At 33.4% G+C, this 23952-nt stretch overlaps 1 protein-coding gene across 2 annotated transcripts; it reads right to left on the bottom strand.

The window, feature by feature from the left end:
- Positions 1–981: 981 nt before the first annotated feature.
- On the bottom strand, positions 982–22116 carry LOC127848751 (protein GDAP2 homolog). 2 transcript variants are annotated; one of them, XM_052381360.1, is made up of 13 exons: positions 21957–22116; positions 15733–15969; positions 14800–14942; positions 11650–11803; positions 11173–11261; positions 10391–10467; positions 8393–8558; positions 6638–6803; positions 5461–5614; positions 3756–3895; positions 3449–3503; positions 3103–3246; positions 982–1486 (listed from the first exon to the last, which is right to left on the bottom strand). In XM_052381360.1, exons 2-13 carry the CDS (start codon positions 15918–15920, stop codon positions 1427–1429), a joined length of 1536 nt encoding a protein of 511 aa, XP_052237320.1. In that variant the 5' UTR covers positions 15921–15969; positions 21957–22116; the 3' UTR covers positions 982–1426. The 2 variants fall into 2 exon arrangements, with proteins under 2 accessions (XP_052237320.1, XP_052237322.1); XM_052381362.1 differs by having other exon boundaries at positions 15733–15948; positions 21957–22074.
- Between the last annotated feature and the right edge of the window lie 1836 nt (positions 22117–23952).

Genomic DNA, 23952 nt, shown 5'->3' on the forward strand with positions numbered 1-23952 from the left:
AAGTGTGTAAACCTGTGTATATTATAAGTAAAATAACGCTAAAACATATACAAATGTCATGCAAAATGAAACAAATTAAATACATAACTATGTTTTATTTATAAATAATAGTATTTAGTGCTCCTGTCACTCAATATTTCTTACATGGATACAATCAAAAAAGGAATTAATTAAGGAAAATATTAGGTTTGGTATTCATATTACAACAATTTAAAGCACATGCCTGTGTGGTTTCAAATCAAGTTTTTTAACAATCAGATTTAGTTTAAATCTTGGGAAAACAGTGCTGTATTATGCACTAAATTTGGAAGGCATTTACCATTGCCAAAACTCAGGTGTCTCAGCTTTTCTGTTTGTATAAGGTTATTTAACCAAGCATTTCAAATTGTTTGGATTATGCAACCATATGCAATACTTCATCAATGATTATGCAAACTAATAATAAATCAAACCAATCATTGGACATATTATAGAAATTAAAATTTAAATTTGATGAAATTTAAATCATCAACGTTTTTTATTCTACAACAATAAAATATTGATTCTTAATATTAAAAAACTGTGCATATGTGCTGAAGAAGTTATCAAACAAAAATGTTCAAATTTGTAACATGGTGTTAATAACTTGCCAAGGCAATATCAATAAGTTGGAATATATAAACAAATGCCCATCCTATACCCTTCAACTGTTAATTTTAATCAAACGTATTTCCATAAAACAATAGCAATACATTGTGTCGTTGTTAATGTGCTTTATCAGTTGTTTTTTTTTTTAATCTACTATGACCCATAAGTCAGCTTGTTTTCAGAAAAGCAAAGAAGGAAAGACAACTATGGGTATTTCTGTAATATTGTCAAAGCCATGTGAACGTAGAAAGATCGTTTTTCAAGAAATAGTTCAGTAAAATGGACAGGCTTTAACAACCGATCTAGCAAAGTTTTGGCGCTTTTTTTCTGAATTACGCAGTACAAAAAAATTAAATTATTACACATTTATGATATCACCTTGATTATCCACTCAATGTTTATACATGAAGCCAAAATCATATTGAATTGAAAGAATGTATTGAGGAATGTGTTTCTTTGTTGTTGTTTGTTTGTGGAAGAAAAGGGCGGAATATAGACTAAAATAGTTAAAATATTATTCTGACAAATTATCGGTCAAATTGAAATAATATCTGCTAAATGTTTGCTATCACAGCAATAACGAATATTTGTTCATTTCCATTCCTACACATTAGAACTCCCAATTGTATTTAATGCCTGCAACAACCAACACTTAGCCAAAATTTACTTCTTAAATAAGCTTTAAAATTTGATTTTGCAACTGGCAAATGGTAAATAGCAGTAGCACTTCTAGCGCGTTTATTGCACTTATAAAGCCTGCATTTCTGGGGACAAACAAGATATAAAGTCAGAGTCTGCATCACAACCCTTCCTCTGTAGCCCCTTCTTCAGACGGCACAAAGTATCGGGGACCGTTCACCTGCAAACAGATGCCACAAAACTTCAAATTAAGTTAATTCCAAAAATGCAGGTTTTAAATCTGCGCCTTCTTTCCATTCCCAATAGTTTTTAATTGACATATGCATGTTTAATCAAAAACTGAATTTATTACAGGTCAAAGTGAAATTCTTGTAAATAAACAATAAATATAAGAAAGATCACTGACCATCTGGAGCATTAGGTCAGCATACATTGAAAAATTAAAATTTGTCATTAATACATGTCCCTGTTTATTTGGTGTGTTAACGAAATCGAAGCGTGACACTTCGCGCGAAAATTTCGTCATTACAAATTGCATTGTAGGAATGTTTAGGTTAAATTTACCGGTGGTTAAATTCAACTTTGAGCGCTAAGGTTACTTTGCGGTATATCATGTTTATACAATCGAGATACCTTCAAGGTTACTAAAACTGAATAACCGCAAACTTACCAAGGTTTAAAAGTTACCGAGCGGTAACTTTAACCAGTGTTTATACAATTGGGTATGTTACCTCTAGGTTACTTTTACTTACCCACCTAGGAAAGAAGGGTATGTTTTAACTGGGTTTTAACCGATCGGTATAACTAACCAACTTTTATACAAACGCTTACTGAATAGTAACCAACAAGTTACCGACTTTTAACCGCTGGTATGTGGTTAACCGCCGGTTTAACTGTTTATACAATCGGGTGCAGGTGGTAAATGTGTCAAGTCATGTTTGCTTGGAGAGACATCACTTACTACATGTTGTATGTCATGAACAAGAACACAGAAGCTTATATCCAAATACACTTTCCTGTATGCCTTGGTAAAAGACAAATGAGGGTACATTCATCTTAACTTACTAGTATGTAACAGACAAGTACAATGGAGTGTATATGTAGTTAACTTAAAGACTGAACTGACCTGTATTCATAGTCAAGGAAAGAAATGTCATGGTAAAGGACAAAGCATGGTATATGCAGCTAAACTTACCCTTAAGTCATGTTTACAGACATAGTAAACTTACCTGGGTGTCATGGAAAAGGACAATAGATGGTATATGCAGCTAAACTTACACTTAAGTCATGCTCACAGACACAGTTAACTTACCTGTGTGTCATGGGAAAGGACAACGTATGGTGTATGCAACTGAACTTACCCTTAGTCATGTTCACAGACATAATAAACTTACCTGTGTGTCATGGGAAAGGACAAATGATGGTATATGCAGCTAAACTTACCCTTAAGTCATGTTCACAGGCATAATAAACTTACCTGTGTGTCATGGGAAAGGACAAATGATGGTGTATGCAACTGAACTTACCCCTAAGTCATGTTCACAGACATAATAAACTTACCTGTGTGTCATGGGAAAGGACAAATGATGGTATATGCAGCTAAACTTACCCTTAAGTCATGTTTACAGGCATAGTAAGCTTACCTGTGTGTCACAGTTAAGGACAACAAGGATATATTTAACTAAACTATCTATTATGTAATGTTCAACGACATAGTACATGTATAAGCATCAAGCTTAACTAACCTGTCATTGGCAATGACATTGAAGGGTAAATCCAACTAAACTTATCTGTACATTATGTTCAAATAATTCTTATATATCTTGCTAACCATACCTGTATGTCATGGTCTAGCACAAAGGAGGGTATATCCAGCTGATCAGGATTGATCCGGCTGTACAGGTACTGAACACCCTTTAACGAGTGCACCTTTTGTTTAATGTCTGAGGCTGTGAATGTGGTGAAAAACCAGGTAGCAAACTGCAAATAAATCATATAGTATATTAGAAGTTGTTGTTGTTGTAACAAAGTAATATACTTATTTTGTTCTGTTCAATGACAATTCTGTTCAATCAAGGTTAACAAATAATTATTTATTTATTTTTTAATCCATTTAAAAGTGTTCATAAATAAATTATCTTGGCTTTAAATTTCTTTTTTTCAAAATTCTATTATTGCATACCTTCGACCACCAAGTGGGATGGACTATGTAGAATGATTTCAAATTCTTTTTGTACCTAAAGAAAAAATCATGCATTACATACAGATGCCTGCTCAAAGGTATATAATTCAATCAACATCATTTTAGAAAACCTTATTTTAACAACTTTTTAATTCAGTCTTTTATTTTTTTAAAACATCCATGAATAATCAGTATTCCTGCATAATTCCAATTTAACTATTAAATGTTTGTTATGATTGTATTAAAATTTATAAGCAAGCAGAAGAACATATATTTCAAACAACGCACATCACTGAATTGGACCTACTTGTGGTCTAGGACATGGTAGACGTTCTTCAAGAAGCTCACAGGTGGCAGGTTATCACTGTCAGTGCAGGTGTGGAAGTACACGATCACGTAGTCCCGGTCTACTATAGGGTCCAGCAGACGTATGGCGTACAGCAGGGCCTGAAAGGGTACAAGCTTTGAATGTAGTGTGTATGGGGCAGTCTGGTTAGTGCAATGGTTCTTGTTCAAACACACACACTTCTCACATCTTTAAATCCATCATGCAGCAAATATGAGTTAAGTTGACGTTGGCTATTCATATACAAGACAGAAAGGGTTTTGTTCGAGTAATCCACTTTACCAAATATCACAATACTGTGCCAAAATTGAATATCTCTTTGAAAAATTTAAACAGATGTAAATTGAAATTATATTGAATATTATTCAGTAAAAGTCAGTTACAGTAAAAACTCTCTTTACCAACACCTCGGTATTACGACCAACTCCATACGACGACCACCATTTTTCTGTCCCAATTTTTTCCTTCTATATTTCAATGGTCGTTACACTCACTTATTTGACTAAAATTAGGAGTGCAGGCACTATTATAATGCAGCCTCAAATGAAGAAGGACCTCATACATTTTGAAATACTCATACATATACATTGGGAAAACTTGTCCCTCAGATGGGAGTATTTATAGCAAAAGTAAACCGAGTTTAAAGATAGCATTACTTTATTCAAAGTGTATCTTTATGGCTGATAAATAGTGTCATGAATTGTTTTGATGCAAATGATTGCCTTTATAGCCTTGTTTTCTGGGATTTTTTTATGACAATTCCTCCATCATTACAAATGTCCTATATTCTGATGTGAATTTGATTGACAACAAAGGGCCAATGCCATCCATTAGAATAATGTAAACTATTCAAAAGGTGAAATGTGCCAAAGTGTTCACAAAACAAAGCCAGTCTTTAATACTTTGCAATGTTAGAATGGTCATCAAAGACAATGCTTTAAAAGTTTTACATTTAAGGATCTGCATTATCTAAGGCATCAAACTTTACACTTTCATTTGAATCATCATATTAAAACATGTAATGCTGATATGAAATTAAAGCAGTTTTTCATTCATAACAAACTGCAGCATATATGTATGGTGTCAATTTATTTGAAAATACACCCTCTATGCTCAAAAAGCATCGCTTGACTAGCCAAAACATTAGAAAAGATACAGATTGGGTCTGAATGAAAACAATTTATCTAATTTATCTCCGAAGAAAAAGAAAGTTGACCAAGCCATTTTTATACAGAGATTTGTGAAAAAACACAGATTTTGGAAAATTACAACAGATTTTTACCGGACTCACAGTCTTTTAAAAGACACAGAGGACAATGATTGGTTTGGAAAATTACCGATTTTAATTCACAAGTGCAGCCACAATTGAAAATATTAAGTTAAATTATCAAAAGTGAATATGAAATTCTATCAAAACCAAATCATTTATTTTGTATGTTATGCTTTTCCATTGTCTGGTTACCTTTTCAAGGAGAATTACACCAAAATATTAACATCTGAATATCAACATCATTACGTAAAATAATGATGTCACTTAACAGTGTCAAAGTTAAAATTATCAATAATTTCTACTCTCATTCTTTAATGTTTGAAGCCACTAAATCATAGATTTAAATCACTTATATTCACTAATGAACCATATGAAATCATACAATAACACACCCACCATCTCCAAATTTACTGCCTCAGCTGGGAAATTCTTGCCTACAAAGACGATAACCGGGCGCCCAAACTTGTCCTGCCCAGTGCGGTACAGACACCTCAGTCTCGCTATGGATGTGAGATCTTCCGAGTGAGCTCGCTTCAACATGCGCTCATACCTGTGAGATGAAACGTGATGCTTCATTTAATGAATGTTGATGTCTTGTCAGCTTTGATTAATTGACCCTTAACCCTTTCAGTGCGGGAACCGAATTTTGAAGGCCTTTGCAAACAGTTTGGATCCAGATGAGACGCCACAGAACGTGGCGTCTCATCAGGATCCAAACTGTTTGCTATTCTGATAATATTCTTTGAAAAAAAATCGAAGAAAATGCTAATTTTAGAAATTGAGCAGACAACATTTTAGCAGACGACAAATTTCCCAGCATGCAAAGGATTAAGAAGTCTTAGTTCACGATTAGGTCAATATCAAGGTTAAAATGAGGTCAGATGACAAGCAAACGCAAAACTGGCTTTGGGCATGAGAACTACGTCGTGCTTCTAAAGCTGCCTTAACCCTTTGCATGCTGGGAAATTTGTTGTCTGCTAAAATGTCTTCTGCTGAATTTCTAAAATTAGCATTTTCTTCGATTTTTTTTCAAAGAATATTATCAGAATAGCAAACAGTTTGGATCCTGATGAGACGCCACGTTCTGTGGCGTCTCATCTGGATCCAAACTGTTTGCAAAGGCCTTCAAAATTCGGTTCCAGGGTTAAGCCAATCTCATGTTCTCTCGTAAATGTTCTGATATTGTAGCTGGAAATTCACATAGAAATATTGTGACACAACAAAATAAAAACAAGCATTTTGTATCGCTTTTAATCTATGTTACCAGACCACATCTAGCATTCAAATTTTGGCAATTGCAATAAGAAACATTTATTTTTATGTGTTAACATTATTTTTGTAAATAGTCATTGATTTTGACTGTTTATGGGCTTTTAAAGAAAAATCCTCTTCATACATGGCAATCGAAAAAGGGAATAATGTACCTTATAATTTTTGTAAAATCAATTTTGTATCAAACGACGCCAGACTTATGGTGATCACAATTGCTCAGGTTGACATCTTTCTGATAAAGGGCACTAATAAAGGGCTTTAGCAAAAATAGGGATATTATTTTATGAAGTGGTTAACAAACCGTTTCTTTTGTTCCTCTTTCCTAGTGTCTACATCAGATTTTGGTCGCAGCCGCTTCATTGCATCGGGATCATCTTGCATGCTTGCAAACGGATGTCGGCCAACGGAGATGGACTTCCCAAACTCGGCGTTCAAATCTATTGTCTTGTCATCAAAATCTGAATCGTCTGAAAAAAAATAATCACACATAGATTCAGATAAATGATAATAAATTACCATATTGACTTGGATTGAAAATCATAAGAAACTAAAATATTAAAGCAATCATATGATCAATTGTTTTTTATTCTAGGTCATTTTTTTTTTGTTTCAATATAAAAACTATTTCTATATCATATGACTATATTTTGATCAGTCTATGTAATATTTTCGGATAATTTTTTAATTTTTAGCTCTGGTGAACTATATATGCAGTGAACCAAAACAATTAAAATGACTTTGAAAGAGGGCCAACAAAGGATCACTCTGGTGCCCAGAGATTGAAGATGATATGCCATTTGAAATAAAAATGACGCACAAATGGCGATGCATAACTGACAAAAGCCTGTACAAAAAGCTTACTTAGTGCATGGCACAGCTGATATAAAAAATCCTTATTTCCTATGTACACGTGATTTATAACTATTAGTGCTGCAACAATATACCGGTTTATCGGTATATATCGCAATACGCAATCCGCATATTGTATTGCGATACGATTTTCATCATACCGGTACGAACATTTTACAAAAATTCATTCACATTTCGTCCAGAAAAGCCATTCGAAATAATGATAACAAGGTAAACAAAACAAAGCAGTGTAAAAAATTTTTTTCAATAAAAATAGCATTCTGATAGTGTTTTATACGGAGTAGTGTTGTTACATCGGAGCATTCGTTCGATGCTTTTGAACAGAATATCCTTGAATTAATTGCGCACAGCTGTAAATGTTTTGTTCGATTCTGAATTGAGCATTATTAAATTTGTATTCCGAATTTTGGAATTACGCTTCCAAATTTTAATGCTAATGCGACAATAAAAAATTATAGCGTCAAATAAAAAGTGCTTTATCCTTTGTCTCAATAAAAAGCGCGCGAAAATTATACAGACATGTAGAACGTGGCATAGAAAGTATGGGTGTATTTTGTGTTGTATAAAAACGGGAACTTCACATCAGGTGAATAACGAGTGTTCAGTGGAAAAAAATGCCCTGGTTGGACGTTATTTCATCATATCTTTAAATAGTAACGAATGCCAAAATGTATTCGATACTTAAGAAAATTTGCCAATGTTTGTGTTTCTTGTTATTCTTGAGCACATTTATAGTAAATATATACCATATTTTGCTTTAAAGCTGGAATATACGAGATTATCGGGTAATTGGCAAGTTATATTTTTGGTACAAGTTAGCAATATATTGCGATATATTGCAATACGGGTTTTTGAACTGACAATATATTGCAATACGGTTTTTGGCGTATTGTTGCAGCACTAATAACTATAGACACATATAGTGGGTCACTCAGAATTTTAAATGGTAGAGAAAAACAATAATACAAAAATTAAACAATACTGCATGATAATGAATTTTTACCTGAATGCAGTTGTGTTGCCCAAAATTACAGGAAATATATTCAAGAAACAAACATATGACTTCCTAAATGATAGAAAATTGCATGTTTAATAGCTTTCTTGTGCATAAACTTTTATGCATAGATCATATATACCCCAAATCTTATTTAGCTTGTAAACACCCAAGTGCTAAACATTTCCTTACTGCTGCGCTGTGCATACATGGGTTTGTCCAGGATGCGGATCTGTCTCTCCGGTATGACGGGCTCCCCGTTCTCGTTGCCGATGTCCTCCGGGAGGAGAGCCCGGACCTTATGCTGCTCCTCCGGGCTCCGGGGAAAGTAGAGAGGTAATGTCTTCCCATACACAGTCTGAAATATAGCACAATTGAAACTGAACCTTAGGTGTGACTCTTCAAAACCAAAGTTTAAATGGAAACATGAGTTGTGTTTGTCAGAAACACAATGCCCCCTTCTGCGCCAATTTGAAGCAATATATTTGACCTTTATCCTTGAAGGATGACCTTGACCTTAACTTTTTACCACTCAACATGTGCAGCTCCATGAGATACACATGCATGCCGAATATAAAGTTGCTATCTTCAATATTGCAAAAGTTATCAAACTTTAACCAAGGTTAAAGTTTTGGGACACACACACACACAATGAATGACAGACAGACAGACAGACAGGCCAAAAACAATATACCCCTGATCTTTCGATCTGGGGGCATACAGATTCGACCCTGACTATTAAGATGATAACTATGTCAATTAATTTTCTTCATACTAGCTTATTTTTTGAGATACATGAAGCAGCAGTAAAAAAATGTTATTTTTGCTTTAAAAGTCTGTTACTCTTGTAATGTTGAAAGAACAAGCATTTAAAATACCAAGATGACTTTACATACTAATAGACAGGTTATTGCCCTCACAGCCACATGCCAACAAAAATAATCCAACAAAAAATGCAAGGGCACAAGTTGACAATTTGCAAACTTTGTTTGTAAATCTTCACCACCCTTTACTATTTATTATGTTTGTTATGCAATACGAAATTCTCACGGACAGATGACTAAGAGAAAATCTTAATGCTGTCCTCTGAATTAAGGAGGAATACAAAAATCATCAACAGTTCTGTAGCAACTTGCAATCCCACAGTTGCACCTGTAATACCACCAGCTGCTGTGTAAGTGGACATACATGTGTAGGCAGTTCAGTTTAAGACCTTGTTTCCCAACATTGCAGTCTTCATACCTATGAAATTCAGCCTTAAAGGGATGGTCAACCAGATTGCTATATATCACAAAAAAAAGAGAAGTTCTAAAATACCGTATTTTTTTACAATAATTAGTTTATATTGATTAAAATATCACGACTGGTATATTACATTACTTGAAAAATGTTGTTAAGTTTTCATATTTTCAGTATATTGGGTAATAAAATTTTACTGGGTATGTCTAACAGGTAATTTGGAGAGTTCTGTAGTTCTCGTTATATTTTGAGAAACTACAAGGGTTGCTTACATAAAGTATAAAATACAACTCTTATTGTGTGAGCATGGATGGCCGAGTGGTCTAAATGTGAGACTTTTTACTCCAGGACTCAGTGGTTCGAGCCCTGTTGAGGGTTACATTTTTTTTATTTTTTTTTATATTTTATTCTTGATTTTTTACTGGAAATTTTTAGATCTAATGTTTAAATTTATAAATATAAAGCATTTAATGACGGTATTTTAGAACGTTTCTATATATATAGCAATCTGGTTGACCATCCCTTTGATACCTCATATAATAGTTGAGATAAGACCTGGGTTTTTTTTAAGGAAATACCTATATACTTTTTGAGATATTGCCCTGACTCAGGTTTGGTAAAAAGATAAGCATAACTGTAAAAATAACCGGTTATAATTATCACTATAAGGTCCAGACACATTTTAAGCAAATTCGTTGAATTGATATCCCCCACCAATTGATTTTTTGTGTGACAAACAGACGGACAAACTGACGGACAGAATGACAGATTGACAGAATGACAACTCAAATTCTATATCCATCTGCCTATTGCGGGGATAACAAGAGCTGTGTTTGTGAAGCACAATGCCGCCTACTGCACTTTGAAGAATATTGTAAAAAAATATAATTTTTGAAGAATATAAATCTTCTCACATTATATGATTATTATACTCAGGCATCGAGCACTCACATAAGTTTCATCGTCGCATACAAAAATAATGGCGTCTATATCATCCCCGTAACGTTCTAGGAATCGTCTAACAGTTCCTAGAAGAAATAAAATAAACACAGTTGGTAATTTACTTATAAAACTAAAATTGCTTTCTTAGATCGACAATAATTATTGCACAAACAAGACTAACACTTGAGCAGACATGTTTTTTATTTGTTATTGATGACATATATTATATAATAAGTGCAAAATGGGCTGAACATTGCATAAACACTACACAAAGAGGGACATTCAATTGCAATAGTTACGCAGATATAAAGTACCCATGGTCATGGTTTTGGGATACCAATTACCAGTTATTCAAATGAAACAGACTTCAGTCTGAGCGGCTCTTTGGGCATAAGACTTAAGTTGGGAACATAAAAAGACACATAATACAAACATGTGCACAATACAATTGGTTGTTTTTCACTGAAATCAGAATAATTTTATCCCAAGCAGAAGGCCAGTTTTAAAAATAGTCTTTGAAAGAAGCAATATTTAAACTAGTCATCAAATAAATTGTGAATGAAGAGAGAAGTTTGACATTCAGCAGCATAACAACTAAACCAATAAACAAATACATGTACTTAATTTTCAGAAAAGATTGGCTTCTAGGTTTATGGTACATGACAAAGTATACCCTTTTTAGGGTCGATAACATCAAATGCAATGGAATATTCACATTATGTATGCACAGCTGGATTAATGGGCTTTCCAAATATGAATCTGAAGTGAGGTGAAATAAACTTTCCAATTACTTATGGCAATATGAGCGCCCTCTTGTGGTGGGTATCCTCTTTTGGCGGAATGTACACAGCACAACCCAAGTGTCCGGACAGAGTTCTCCCTATCAATAAGGTCAACAGGTGGAAAAGAGAAAAAAAAAAAAGTTAGTTAAGTGATAATACCAAAACGAAACACAGTAGTTTTGTATTATTTTCATGTATATAACCAATACAATAGCAGCAGTGGTATTAACCATTTATTGAACCAAAAAAAAGAAACTTATTCGACGTTTTTAACATATAAATAAATCTCAATGAAATATTCTTCTGCTTCCTGTACAAGGTTCATCCCATTAGTTAACTTGACAATTTTTTTACTGTTTTGTTCTAATCTAACACCAAAACCAGATGCAATATTCATACAGAAAATTGCATCTGAAATTCCCTGTTAAAGTATCTAAAGTTGAGATCGTCCTAAGAGGCTATGTGACTACCAGCCCCAGCCATTACCTGACCAGCTGAAGGACGCTCCTATAGCTGCTGAACAGTGCCCCCTCTGCAGCCGTCTCATATTTCACGTTGTACCGAGGTCCAACAGTGTGAATCACAAATCTGCTTGGTAGTTCGTAACCTTCGCTTATCTTAGCCTCACCAGTTTTACACACTGGAAAAAAAAAAAGAATAATGATGATGAACTATAAGCCTAAAGTTATAAACTCTTGATAACTGACTGATAAACTCTTGTCAGCTTCGAATGTCAAAACCTGGTGATAACATTTTGCACATGTGCATGTCACAAAATAGATAATTATCATGATAGACCACTACTAAATAAGAGCCATGATGGCCCTGACTTGCTCACTGGAATTTAAATTGTGGTACTGAAGAAATCTTAGAAAAAAAATTATTTTAACTTACAATAAGTTATCGAAAATGTATTACAATTGGGGCAGGCCATTTTTTAAGAACACAGTAAAAATTTAATAGAAAACAACTTTATGATAAAACATATCAACAAGGCTTGTGTTTTCAGATAATATTTTTAAAGTCATTTTTCTATTTTAGTCATAATGTACCATCAGGCTGCTTGGGCATTGCCAGTGCTGATCAAAAAGAGTATTATCATAAAAAAACTTGTTATGGGACCACAGCATTCTGCTAAATAACAATTATCTGGACTCTCAGCTTCATAGTTTAGGACTACCGGTAGATGTGTTTGTGTATTTCAAAGTTTGCCCCAGTGACCATTCAGGGGAATTTTTTTTAATTTTGAGCCAGAGTAAGTAAAATTTAGCACAGGTGCCCGGGCTTTCGTAAAAGAAATAATTTCGATCCAACTAGATTAGTGCACGATGGAAAGTAACCTTATATATATATATAAATATTATAATTTGGAAGCAGAATAGTTTATTATTGTTAATATGTTATGATGAATTTTATGTTATATATTGCACCTGATTATGTTATGTATTGCCTCCATACTTATTTGCTGTTAATGTTTAGAAGTTATAATACGGTTAAGGATATAATTCTACAATGGTTACAGGAAAATTATGCAATTGAAATATAACCAAATAGGTTTTACTGATTGGTATAGTTTGAATACTGTGCTTGGGTCTTGTTAATAAGCTCTCCCTCCATCCACATGAGAGGTTTTAGCAGGTTTTCAAGCGGGATACATCTGACGCCCTGATTCCAGAGGCATCCCTGGTTCTTTTAAGTGCGGAGCGTATAGCACAAAAGCCTTGCTCTCCCATTAACATCCCCCCGCAGAACACGGGTTAGTATATATAAGTTATCAGTATTTGACTTACGCTGGTAAAAATACTTCGCTGAAGGTTTTTTAAAGTTTTAGTTATATACATTTTAGACAAACAAGTTCCGCCAGGGCAACTCCAATTTTGACCCCTGGGGCATTACTTGAACAAAGTAAAGGACCATATGAATTTAAATAACAAATACTAAAACTTCGGGCCTTTTGGTTTCAGAGGAAAATTATGTGAAACTTTATAAATAACAAGAGGCCCATGAGGGCCTGAATCGCTATACTAGCTGGAATCAATAGGGCTTAAGCCCTTGATAGTATGAACAATCTGAGTAAGTTTTAAATGAACAGACCCCAAATGGGAAATTTATCGCATAAACAAGATGAAACATAAAACTTAAACTTCAAATGGCTCCTTTTCAACAATAAGTTGGACAAATTTTCTTCACTCTCAATGGGGTTCTGGCCCTTGATGATATAAAACATCTGTTGAAGTTTCAAAAGGATAGAACTTTATATGTAAACAAACATGTCCCCTTCTGCGCCGCTTTGAATGATATTTTTTTGACCTTTGACCTAGAAGGATGACATTGACCTTTCACCACTCAAAATGTGCAGCTCCATGAGATACACATGCATGCCAAATATGAAGATGCTATCTTCAATATTGCACAAGTTATGGCAAAATGTTTAAGATTTTCATTTTTTTTCTCAAATTCAAGGGGAGATAATTCATGACTTATAACACCGATATCGCTCATTTTCAATAGGGTTTGACTCATCATTCAGATAAAGATACTGTGCAATTTGGGAAATGATTGGATATAAACTGTTGACTTAATTGCGTAAACAAGCCTTATTTCACAAATTTCTCAAATTCAAGGGGAGATAATTCTGGACTTTTTACTCTGATGTAACCCATTTTCAATAGGGTTCAAGTCCTCATTAATATAAAGACACTGAACAAGTTTGAAAAGAATCGGATGAAAACTGTGGACTTTATCGCGTAAACAAGAAAAAGTCTAACGCACACAGGCACACAACGGATGGACGACGGAAACCACACCATGACATAAGCTCTTCAGGCCTTCGGCTGTCACATGGCAACGTCACTAAACCTCTGGGAATTTCTTTTCAGATGAGAAGTTATTTTAGTTTTAATTTTATTTATAACAAAACAAGTTATAACGAGGGGGGGGGGGGGGGTGGGCTTATTTTTATCCCAGGAGCATTGCTTGAACAAACTTGGAAGAGAACAACAATATAGTGTTTCATAACGAATACCAAACCCCTTGGTCTTACTGTTTCAGAGGAGATTTTTTAAGTATTCACTATATATGAACATTATAAAAAAAAAACAATTACCCCATGGGTGTGACCTATTTCGACACCAGGGGAATATTTGGAACAATCTTTGTCGAGGACTTTTGTACTTAATCATGTTACATACCAAATAATAAACCTGAGAGCCATGCGGTTTGAGGAGACAATTTTTTAAGTTTTCATAATATACATAACACAAAATCTAGTATAGGACTACAACATGATGTTACATACATGTAATAAGTACGTACATATACATATAAGAAAAACAAGTAACCCCAAAAATGGGGCCGATTTTGATCTCTATAAACAACCATCTTCAACAACAATATTAAAACAAGTATAAACAAGGACAGAACATTAAATGCAGTAAATATTGTTTTAACTACAAATATAGGTTCCTACAATTCAACATTTCAATAGGAAGTTAATAAATATACATTTGTAAAGTTGTCTGATACGTTAAAGATGGAAGTAACACTATACATGTATATAATAAAAAGAACAACTGTTTAACACAACCCAAACAAGCAAAAATCAAAGTATTTCCATAAGTTTGTTCTTCAACAAACCTTTGATGTTATTTTTTATTTCTGCCTCCATCTTAGGTCCCGCCTTCTCATACAGGGTCTGTGTCACAAGGGATTTCTCTGTCATACGCTCGTTTGTGGAATGGACAATTGCATGCACACTTAGTTCTGTTATATCACCTTTCCTGCAAAATATGGCATTTTATTACACTAATTGAGGGCTCCTATGCCATGACTGCCTAGATATATTACTTTTAGTTGTACATCGTACATGAAGACTCCAATGCAATGACATACAAGATAATTTTGATAATTGTGGAATTATTTCATATGAACTGTAAATATACAAAAGATTGCCCTCCCATCCTGTAATGGTAATAGCACATGTATTGTCATATAAGGGTCCGCTGAACAAATCCATTCCCTAGAAAAAATGGTTTAAAATAATCCCAATTAGAAAACAAACTTATTTGAAAAAATCTATTGATGATTGTATCTTTATTTAATTTTAATAACATGTAGCAAAGTATATAACCATAATTATATGTCATTTTGTTCTTATAATTTGAACTATTTTAAATCAAGTAAGTTTTTCCCAAATCAGAGAATTTTTCGCTCAAAAAAAATCTGATTCTCATATTGCTTTTTTCGAAAATAGCTGGAAAAAGGCATGGTAGAAAAAGTGCACTTAGAGTGAATATAAAGGTATATATTAATCAAATAAACAGCTTTTACTTTCAGATAAAATATTTAAAATCCAATGCACATTTTCACTCTATTAGTTGTCACTGATAGTATATGGCAACATCAGATCAGAATAATGGGATTGATAACATTGTTAATATAACAAAAAAGAAAATTGTACTATTAAATAGCAATACACAACCTGAGAGAAAAACAGCTTTTACAGTAACGTCAAGGTTTTGTTGATACCATAACAATATATATACAAACACACAAAAAAAGAGTTTTTACCACAAGACAACTTTATTGTTGATGTCATTCCTCCATGGGAAAGGTGACTGGTTCTTAAGTTCTTCTTCCGGGACTTGAGTCTCTGACACCATTGGGAGCTGGGTGAGGTTCCAGCGTGTCAGGGTCTCCGTATGCACCACCGTGTCCCGGGCACCCAGCGGGTCCTGTCCGCCTAGCTGATCGTCCATACTTGGGCTCAGGTCACTGGTAGTGGAACTATGGCATAGAGGGGCACTTCTATAATGAACAATTATAGGTTTTTGTGTCAAATTTGGGATCGAAATTCAGACCCATTTCAAATCTCAAAAAGTACATATTTGTTTCAAATGCCTGCTAAAAATTCCATAATTGAAGGTTTCTTACAAAAATTAATTCTAGAAATTTAAAATAAATTCCAACACTTATTTAATTTCCTTATTCAGCTCTTCCATAAGTTTAACCTTAGTAAATATAATATTGAAAACACTTTTGTTCTCAATTGTAAAGTATTTGTTAGCAAAAAAAACACCGGCATTTCTTATATTTAGTAAAAATTACCTTTTTTTCCCAAAATCTCATATACCGGTATATCTGATTAGAAAATATTCATGTTCTTGTAACAATATGATAGCGATGTAGTAACATTACATTGTTGTTTTTCTTTTTGTCTAATTGTTTTGCCAGATATTTGTGTTAAGTGATTTCTTATTAAAAGCAGATATAGTGGTGCAAAATTATTGTAGGTGATATTATGGTGAAAACAAAATATAACAATGCAAATAGGTTTAATATGACACTATCAAACTAAGGTCATGCAAAAATGTGTAGGCGGAGCCTTTGCTCCTCTATAGACGAAACTCTATAAAAGTATTGAAAATATATATCGATACATGATACTTTTTTCCCAATAATTAATAATGATGATAAAGAGTCTTTTAGGCCACTTTATACTACAGACAGTAGTCAGGTCAAGTTTATTTAACTTTGAGTAAGTAAATGGGTCACCTTGCTCTCAAAAGTCAAACGGCATTTATTGATAAACTGATAAAACAATAAGTAGTATTGTCGCTTACAGGAAGTTGGCCTCATGAAAGACTTCTGCAACTAGATAAGCTGTCAAAGGACATGTTAAATGATGAAGTTGCTGTTTAAATGTTATAACCTAGAAAGGCCAATAGTGGAAAAGCTTAGTAACATTTACAGCCAACATTGAGAACATGAGATATTTCCACTGATGATGCAGTGCTCCAGCTTGGTCTTAATGAAAGGGCGCTCCAACATGCCCTCCCGAACCCCGCCCTACCCTCCCGAACCTTGCCCTGCCCTTCCAAGGCCCCGCCCTGCCCTTTTATTAATTAAAGAAAAAAACATTTCTTTTTACATATGATAATTTATAAATCTCTTATAACTTTGAAATTAATGAACTCATTGTAGACATTTTATTTGCATGGTTTAATAATAATGAGAATAATATATTCTGAAAAATATTAATAACATACAAATTTATATGCAACAGGGAGCATTCCAGATACGCCCTTGCTTGAAAGTGGCCTTCTGACAACATATTGCGCATCGAAAGTGCACTTTTGACAAAATACCCCCCCCCTTGCCCTTTTTTAATCCTAGCTTGAGCAGTGTGATGACATATTTAAATTAAATATATACAATTTTTTAAACAAGAAACTCTTTCTTCTTGCAAAACAAAATAAATTATCATTATTGAATCAATATTTATTGATGCAAGTCATTAAACTTACACATTTTTGATGCAATTTTGAAGAATTAATTATTTTTTTTAAACACTGGAAGTTGTCTGTTGATCAATATACATTCCATTAGAATGAATGTTCTTAATATGCCATTGTATGAAATGAAAATGACAAATTGTTTCAGACAATTTTCCTTCCTAAAAAGCAAGTTTTTACAACAAAAATAGTTATAATACATTTGCTTTTGTTCTGAGTAATCTGTATAAAGAAAAATATCTTATTTTCAATACTTTCTATAGTTACTTCATTGTTACTTTGAATTTAGCCTCATATAAAAATTTGCCATAACCTTGTACAGTTAAGCATAGATCTGATTTTTAGGACATAATTCATAATTACTGTTTAAACCAAACAAGACAGTGCTAAAAAATCAACGTAACTTTTCAGCTGCACACCTTAAAGCGGGTATATCTGATTTTTTATATGTGTTTAATTGTAATATATTGATAAAATATGTTGCAATAACATAAAATGGGCAAGAAAAATTATACATTAAAGCCGAATTTCATAAAATGCAGCAAAGACAAATTAGCGCCCCGAGCCGATTGTGACGTAAATATTTTCCTACAATAACAGAAGCATTCGTCTTTGTATATGGATCGGAGTTAGTGTTCATGTGTCGTATGAATAGATATCGTTGCAGTAATTCAAATAAACCGTTACACTAAGTTAAGATTCACATTGTGCATGTATGGTAAACATGCTGGCGAATTCGGCTGTACAGCCGTTTTCAATTTCAGAATTAAATATCTGGCTTATTTCGCATTTTTCGACACATGTTCTTCTTAACTTTTATTTTAATTTATATTAAAATATATATATAATAAGTTTTTTACACATTTTATATAAATTCATAAATATTTGACAAAATCGTATATACCCGCTTTAAATATTGTTTACTTCACTTTTTTTCTCACCTATATCATGATTATGTTAACCTAAACATTTTAAGTTCATAAGCTCTTATTTTTCTTGCTGGTTTTCTTATATGTCAACAATTAAATTTGTTTATAGAAGTGCATAACAACCAAATTTGGTACCTGCATTGCAAATGACTAACAGGTAATATTTACCATAACACAAAAATAAATCATTTAGGCTGTATTGATGTTATTTTTGTTCAGTTAGGCTATTATTGATTTGTGGATGACCTTTAAGATGAATCTGAGAAAGTTAAAACAATTCTACCTCGACCACAATTGTAAAGATTTTGCGCCTTGCTTGGAAGTAAATCCCACTGCAATTATGATGTAATCTGAATATCCATGTTTTTCTTAGACGTCATAATTTAATTTTTCTCTAGTAAAAGAAAAATACTACAAATACATCACAAATGCAACCATTAAAAGTGTTTAAAGTCAAACAAGCGTAGGGAAACTATGGGTACTAATGCTATTAAATTACAAACTACTTATTTTGAAAATGCATTAGTATATCAATAAGTTTCTCTCATCATGCATTGTTTACAAAAAAGCAATTAACTGTGTCACACTCTATTTTTAGGCAATTTTTTTTTAATTTTCACCCAAACAATACTCTTCTACAATAAGGTAAAATGAGTTCAAGTAACTTGAAAACATAATACCGGTAGAAAATAATCTATAAAAAAATTGGTCAGAGATTTCCCTCTGTCTGAACTTTCAGATGCTAATCAAAGTGACAGTATACATGTATTGAAAGTCTGATGATCAACAGGAAATATAGTGGCCACAGACATTGCTGTATGTAAATCACTAAACTTTGGAATCTGTTATCATATTAACCCTTAAAGCGCTGGAGCTGAATTTTAAAGGCCTTTGCAAACAGTTTGGATCCAGATGAGACGCCACAGAACGTGGCGTCTCATCTGGATCCAAACTGTTTGCTATTCTGATAGTATTCTTTGAAAAAAATCGAAGAAAATGCTAATTTTAGAAATTCTGCAGACGACATTTTAGCAGAAGACAAATTACCCAGCATGCAAAGGGTTAAAGCTTCTTTTTTTACACCAAGAAAGCAAGTAGTGTTACAGGGATGAATTAACTAATTAATGCCATGTAATAAATACTGGGCCATTGAAACTTATTGTTACAATGTTACATAAAAAGTTCATTGTGATTTACCAGGACAAAATGAATGTTATGGTGGCAAAGGACAGAATCTAAGAAAGTGATAAATCCTACAAAACAAAAATGCATGATATGCACTATGCTATGAGTTAACAGATTTTATTTTGAAAACCATTCATAAAGTGTCATATCTCATAGTATCCGTCATCCTCATAGTGTCATGCCTTTAATGAAAAACCTTCAAGAAAGGCTGGAAAGTAATTTTTTCAATTTTTAGAAGTTGTAATTTATTTGATGGTTATCCATGACTATTACGACGATCATTCTCATGATTTTCAATGTTTGTTGGAAAGTAGGTCATGATAATTCCTGGCTGATGCTATGATTTTTAATAATGTAGCATACAATTGTGTAAGTTTGTTTATGGATTAATAGTACCTTCATCAAATGCTTTATATGCTGCTTATTTTTTAATGAAATGTAAAAATATTTGAAGAACAGCATGAGCAAAATGTTTTGTTTTCCAATTTAATTACTTTTTTTAGAACAAGCACATGTGCTAAGTAACAAATCTTAGCAACAATTCAGAAGGGCGGATACCATGAGACAATTGTACATGAAACAGATCACTACAGGGATCTAAGTCTAGTCAGTATTTTGTTAAAACATTGCCAATTTTAATGCAGTTTTCGCTGTATGTCGAAGAATACACATTTATCTTTAGATTGACATATAACACATGCATGTTTTTGTATTTGTTAACTTCCAAAATTGGCATGTATTCATTAAGAGGGCCAATACTATGGATAGATATGATATATGTTTCAAATCATAAGATTTCATGACTATTCAAATTAATAAAAAGCATATAAAAGAGTTAAATGATGAGTAACAAAAGATCTGATCGATGTAATACAACCCTACAAAACTCAAATTTCTTGGATAAAGTGTGACAGATGCTTAGCTAAAAACTATGACAGCTAGTTGCGCTTGATTGGTCATTGTCGGCTCGGGTACTTACTACTACTTACATGTACCCTGGGAACTGTAAACATACTTAAGCGTACCCGGAAATTTTAATGCTTAATCAGTCGTTGTCAGCTATTTTTGTTTAATTAATGATGTTCACATTTTTGTAAATTTTTTGTTAAATGGCATATATATTGTCGAAACTCATACTCAAAAAGCATATGTTGATGCAGTTTTTTTAAAGAGAAGATAAACAATACCGCTTACGGTAATCTGTAGCGACTTTTACGACATCGGATTTTGGGCGGGAAAACAACTCCGGTACAATCTAATTTTGACCGTGTACGTTTAAGTATAATTACCGTACCCGGGGTACATGTTAGTATAATTAAGAGTACCCAGGGTACATGTAAGTTGTGCCTGAGCCGACAATGACCAATCAAGCGCTAGTTGCAATAATTCAACTCTCAGCTTTATAACCCAAAGGGTTGCTGACAGTTGCAAAGCGCCGTCTATTGTCAAAAGGTGTACAATTTTATCACCACTGCACAGGCTAAGGAACACTGATATTGCAAAAACTTATCAACATTTACCTGTCTAAAGCACAAACTCATGCAAATGGTACCATTAAAGCTTAAATAATTGCTTTTTATTTAATTTGTTATTCTTTCTTATGCTCTTTCTGCTGGGAACAGCTGTCATATTGCCGAAAAAAAAGTGTCGCTATCAGTTAGGTGGCAGTACACCAATCTTTTGCTCATTGTGATATTCGATGTGACCAAGTCGATAACAATGTCGAACAGTCCTCGAATATTTACACTGTTCGAAATTTCAAAATGAGAATGTCAGCAAGAATAGTGTGTTGAAATATCATGGTGTTTTTTAGGTTGCATGCAAAGGATAACGTCCAGGTAAATTAAATGTGTTTTTGAAATTTATTCATCACTTTTCCTAATTTGTAACGATGACATCTGCTTAGTTATGCCCACAAAATCTGTGTGAAATCCTGCAATTTTGTTTCTGAAGGGTTGCATATGTACTCCCAGAGCCACCATAGCAAAAATTATCAAAGGTTCTGGGAGTACATTTATATGGACTACGATGACAGCATGACACTAGCCTGAGCTAACAAAGCAGCTGGTGCTTGCACAATTCAATTCCTTCATTGTACTCCAAAGTAAGGTACGTCTGTTTATTTCTATGAAAGAAAACCACTGAAAAACGAAGAAAAGGTTTTCCCAATCAACTGAAAATTGCTTAGTTCGGACGATACTTTCGATTCAATTGCCATGAACAAGGACGGTGTTGTAAAAGTTCACATTGCTATACATAATCGATGTTTATAAAATGTTGATAAATATGTCCCTTTATTTAACACAATCTTGTGATTTACCATAAATAAGATCTATATGTTAACACATATAATAGAATTACAATGTGTCATGCGTCTCCGACTTACATAGGGGTGTTTTTTTGTAGAGTTGTTTACATTTCTCCTTTGCAGACTACGTCCGTCATTTTATAATCATGTGACACAGTTCATAACTGAGAGATGTTTAAAGTGCGGATTTTATAAACGGACTACGTAGACGATCTTAAGTATTGAACCAGAGACGTAGATAACACTACTACGTCTCTGATTGAACCAAACAACCAAAGCGATCACATACAAACTTTTTATGTTGTACAACATCAAGTATTGTAAAAATAAATTGGTAAATTAACTCGAAGATATATCAAATAATATGTTTATCGATAGATCTTTGAATTATCTCATATTTATCAATCGTAGACGTTGTCTGCTTTATTATTCCGGAACAATAAACTAAATAAAAAGCGTCAGTCTATTTTAGATATTACACATGTATGAAATAATAATCGTTCTTTACAAAAGACATTTCTCATCACAAAAAATCCAATAGGTCACAGGTGACGATAAATGTACGTACATGTATTCCACAAAGCACGTGGTAGCACGTGCACGCAAAGGTCCATTAAGTCCAGTAGGTCACTTCGTGCTAGATCTTACCAAAAACCTGCATTGTAGAGCGGAAAAGCCCTGCGTGGGGGCAACTGATGCACAAGAATGCATCAAATTAGATGTTCAAAGTTCAAGGGTGTTGGTGATGGAGCGACAGAAGTTGCGAAAGGAACGCCATGTCACTTTGGCAGTTACTTGGAAGTTACGCCCCTGATACAAAGAACAGGTACTCGGACCCTCGATTCCTGTTAGAAATACATGTATAGGTTCGTTAATGGATGATCATCATCTGATATAGAAAAAATAAACAATTGTTTGCAACGCTTTTTCTCGATAATTTGTAAAAAAAAAGTTGAGTACTAACCTAAAGTTTATCAAATTATTCATGCATTGTAGATAAATCTTTATACAGAGATTCTTCATTTAGCCATTTAAATTTTTAAATGCTTCACCATAACATTTGCTATAATCACTAAACTATCAATGCATACAGGAACATCCTTACTAACTGGGTGAATACTATAAATAAATGCATTCTTGGTCTACTATTCACAGTTCCAGTCCCAAACTTATGAACAAACTATAATATAATTATTGAACCATATTTTCCGCTCAAAGTACTGTGAATTTGACTTTAACTTCAATTGTATTATCCTAGACAAAGTTAAGCGTTCTTTAATATTTATTGGTGAATTTAGCGTCATAATCATTTTACATAATTACAAATAAGAAATTGGTAACCATAGCGTGTTCGTATATTCTTCATCCTCATGTATATTCTTTATCCTGATGTCTAATTAAGCCCACAACAAATTGATCGGATTTTCCAAACGTAAAAATCATGAAGCAGAATAATATCCATTTATCCCCTCTACCAATTATTTCACCAACAATATATTTTTTTATTATTATTTCTACCAATTGTATGACATACACAGTAATTTTGAATCGACTGTAAATGGTACGAAATTGCAACATAACGCTTTTTAGTTAACTTTAGTGACACTGTTTACCCTTTACTGTTTCAAACATAAATGTAATCATTTCTGTACTTGCTCGGGGTCAGCCTCTTTTCGTGCAGCACGACTGCTTTTGATTTTGAAAATTTGCTAAAATAAGTTCAAGGGATAAAACAGCAAGTGCTATTGTCGTTTAGCCGAGGTAATTGACGATAGGCTAGTAGTAAGGCTGACAAAATGGCTGAAAGGTTCAAAAGTATAATCTGGCCTAAGTTTCTCATCCATGAATGGCAATAGAAACAAAATATTAGCACCCATTGGTACTGTCTAACAATCATATAAACTTCAAGGACAAACACTGGGCTAAATGTTTTGGAGGTAATTTTGCAAATATATAACGCTTTGATTCTGTTTGGCAGAAATATCCCATTAATATGGACATACATTAATTGTTTCTGATCTTTTTCATCACCTCTAATTATAATCAAATGGAATACAAATAATTAAATTTTCAT

Source organism: Dreissena polymorpha, chromosome 1, assembly GCF_020536995.1.
Source record: "Dreissena polymorpha isolate Duluth1 chromosome 1, UMN_Dpol_1.0, whole genome shotgun sequence".
Taxonomy (NCBI): domain Eukaryota; kingdom Metazoa; phylum Mollusca; class Bivalvia; order Myida; family Dreissenidae; genus Dreissena; species Dreissena polymorpha.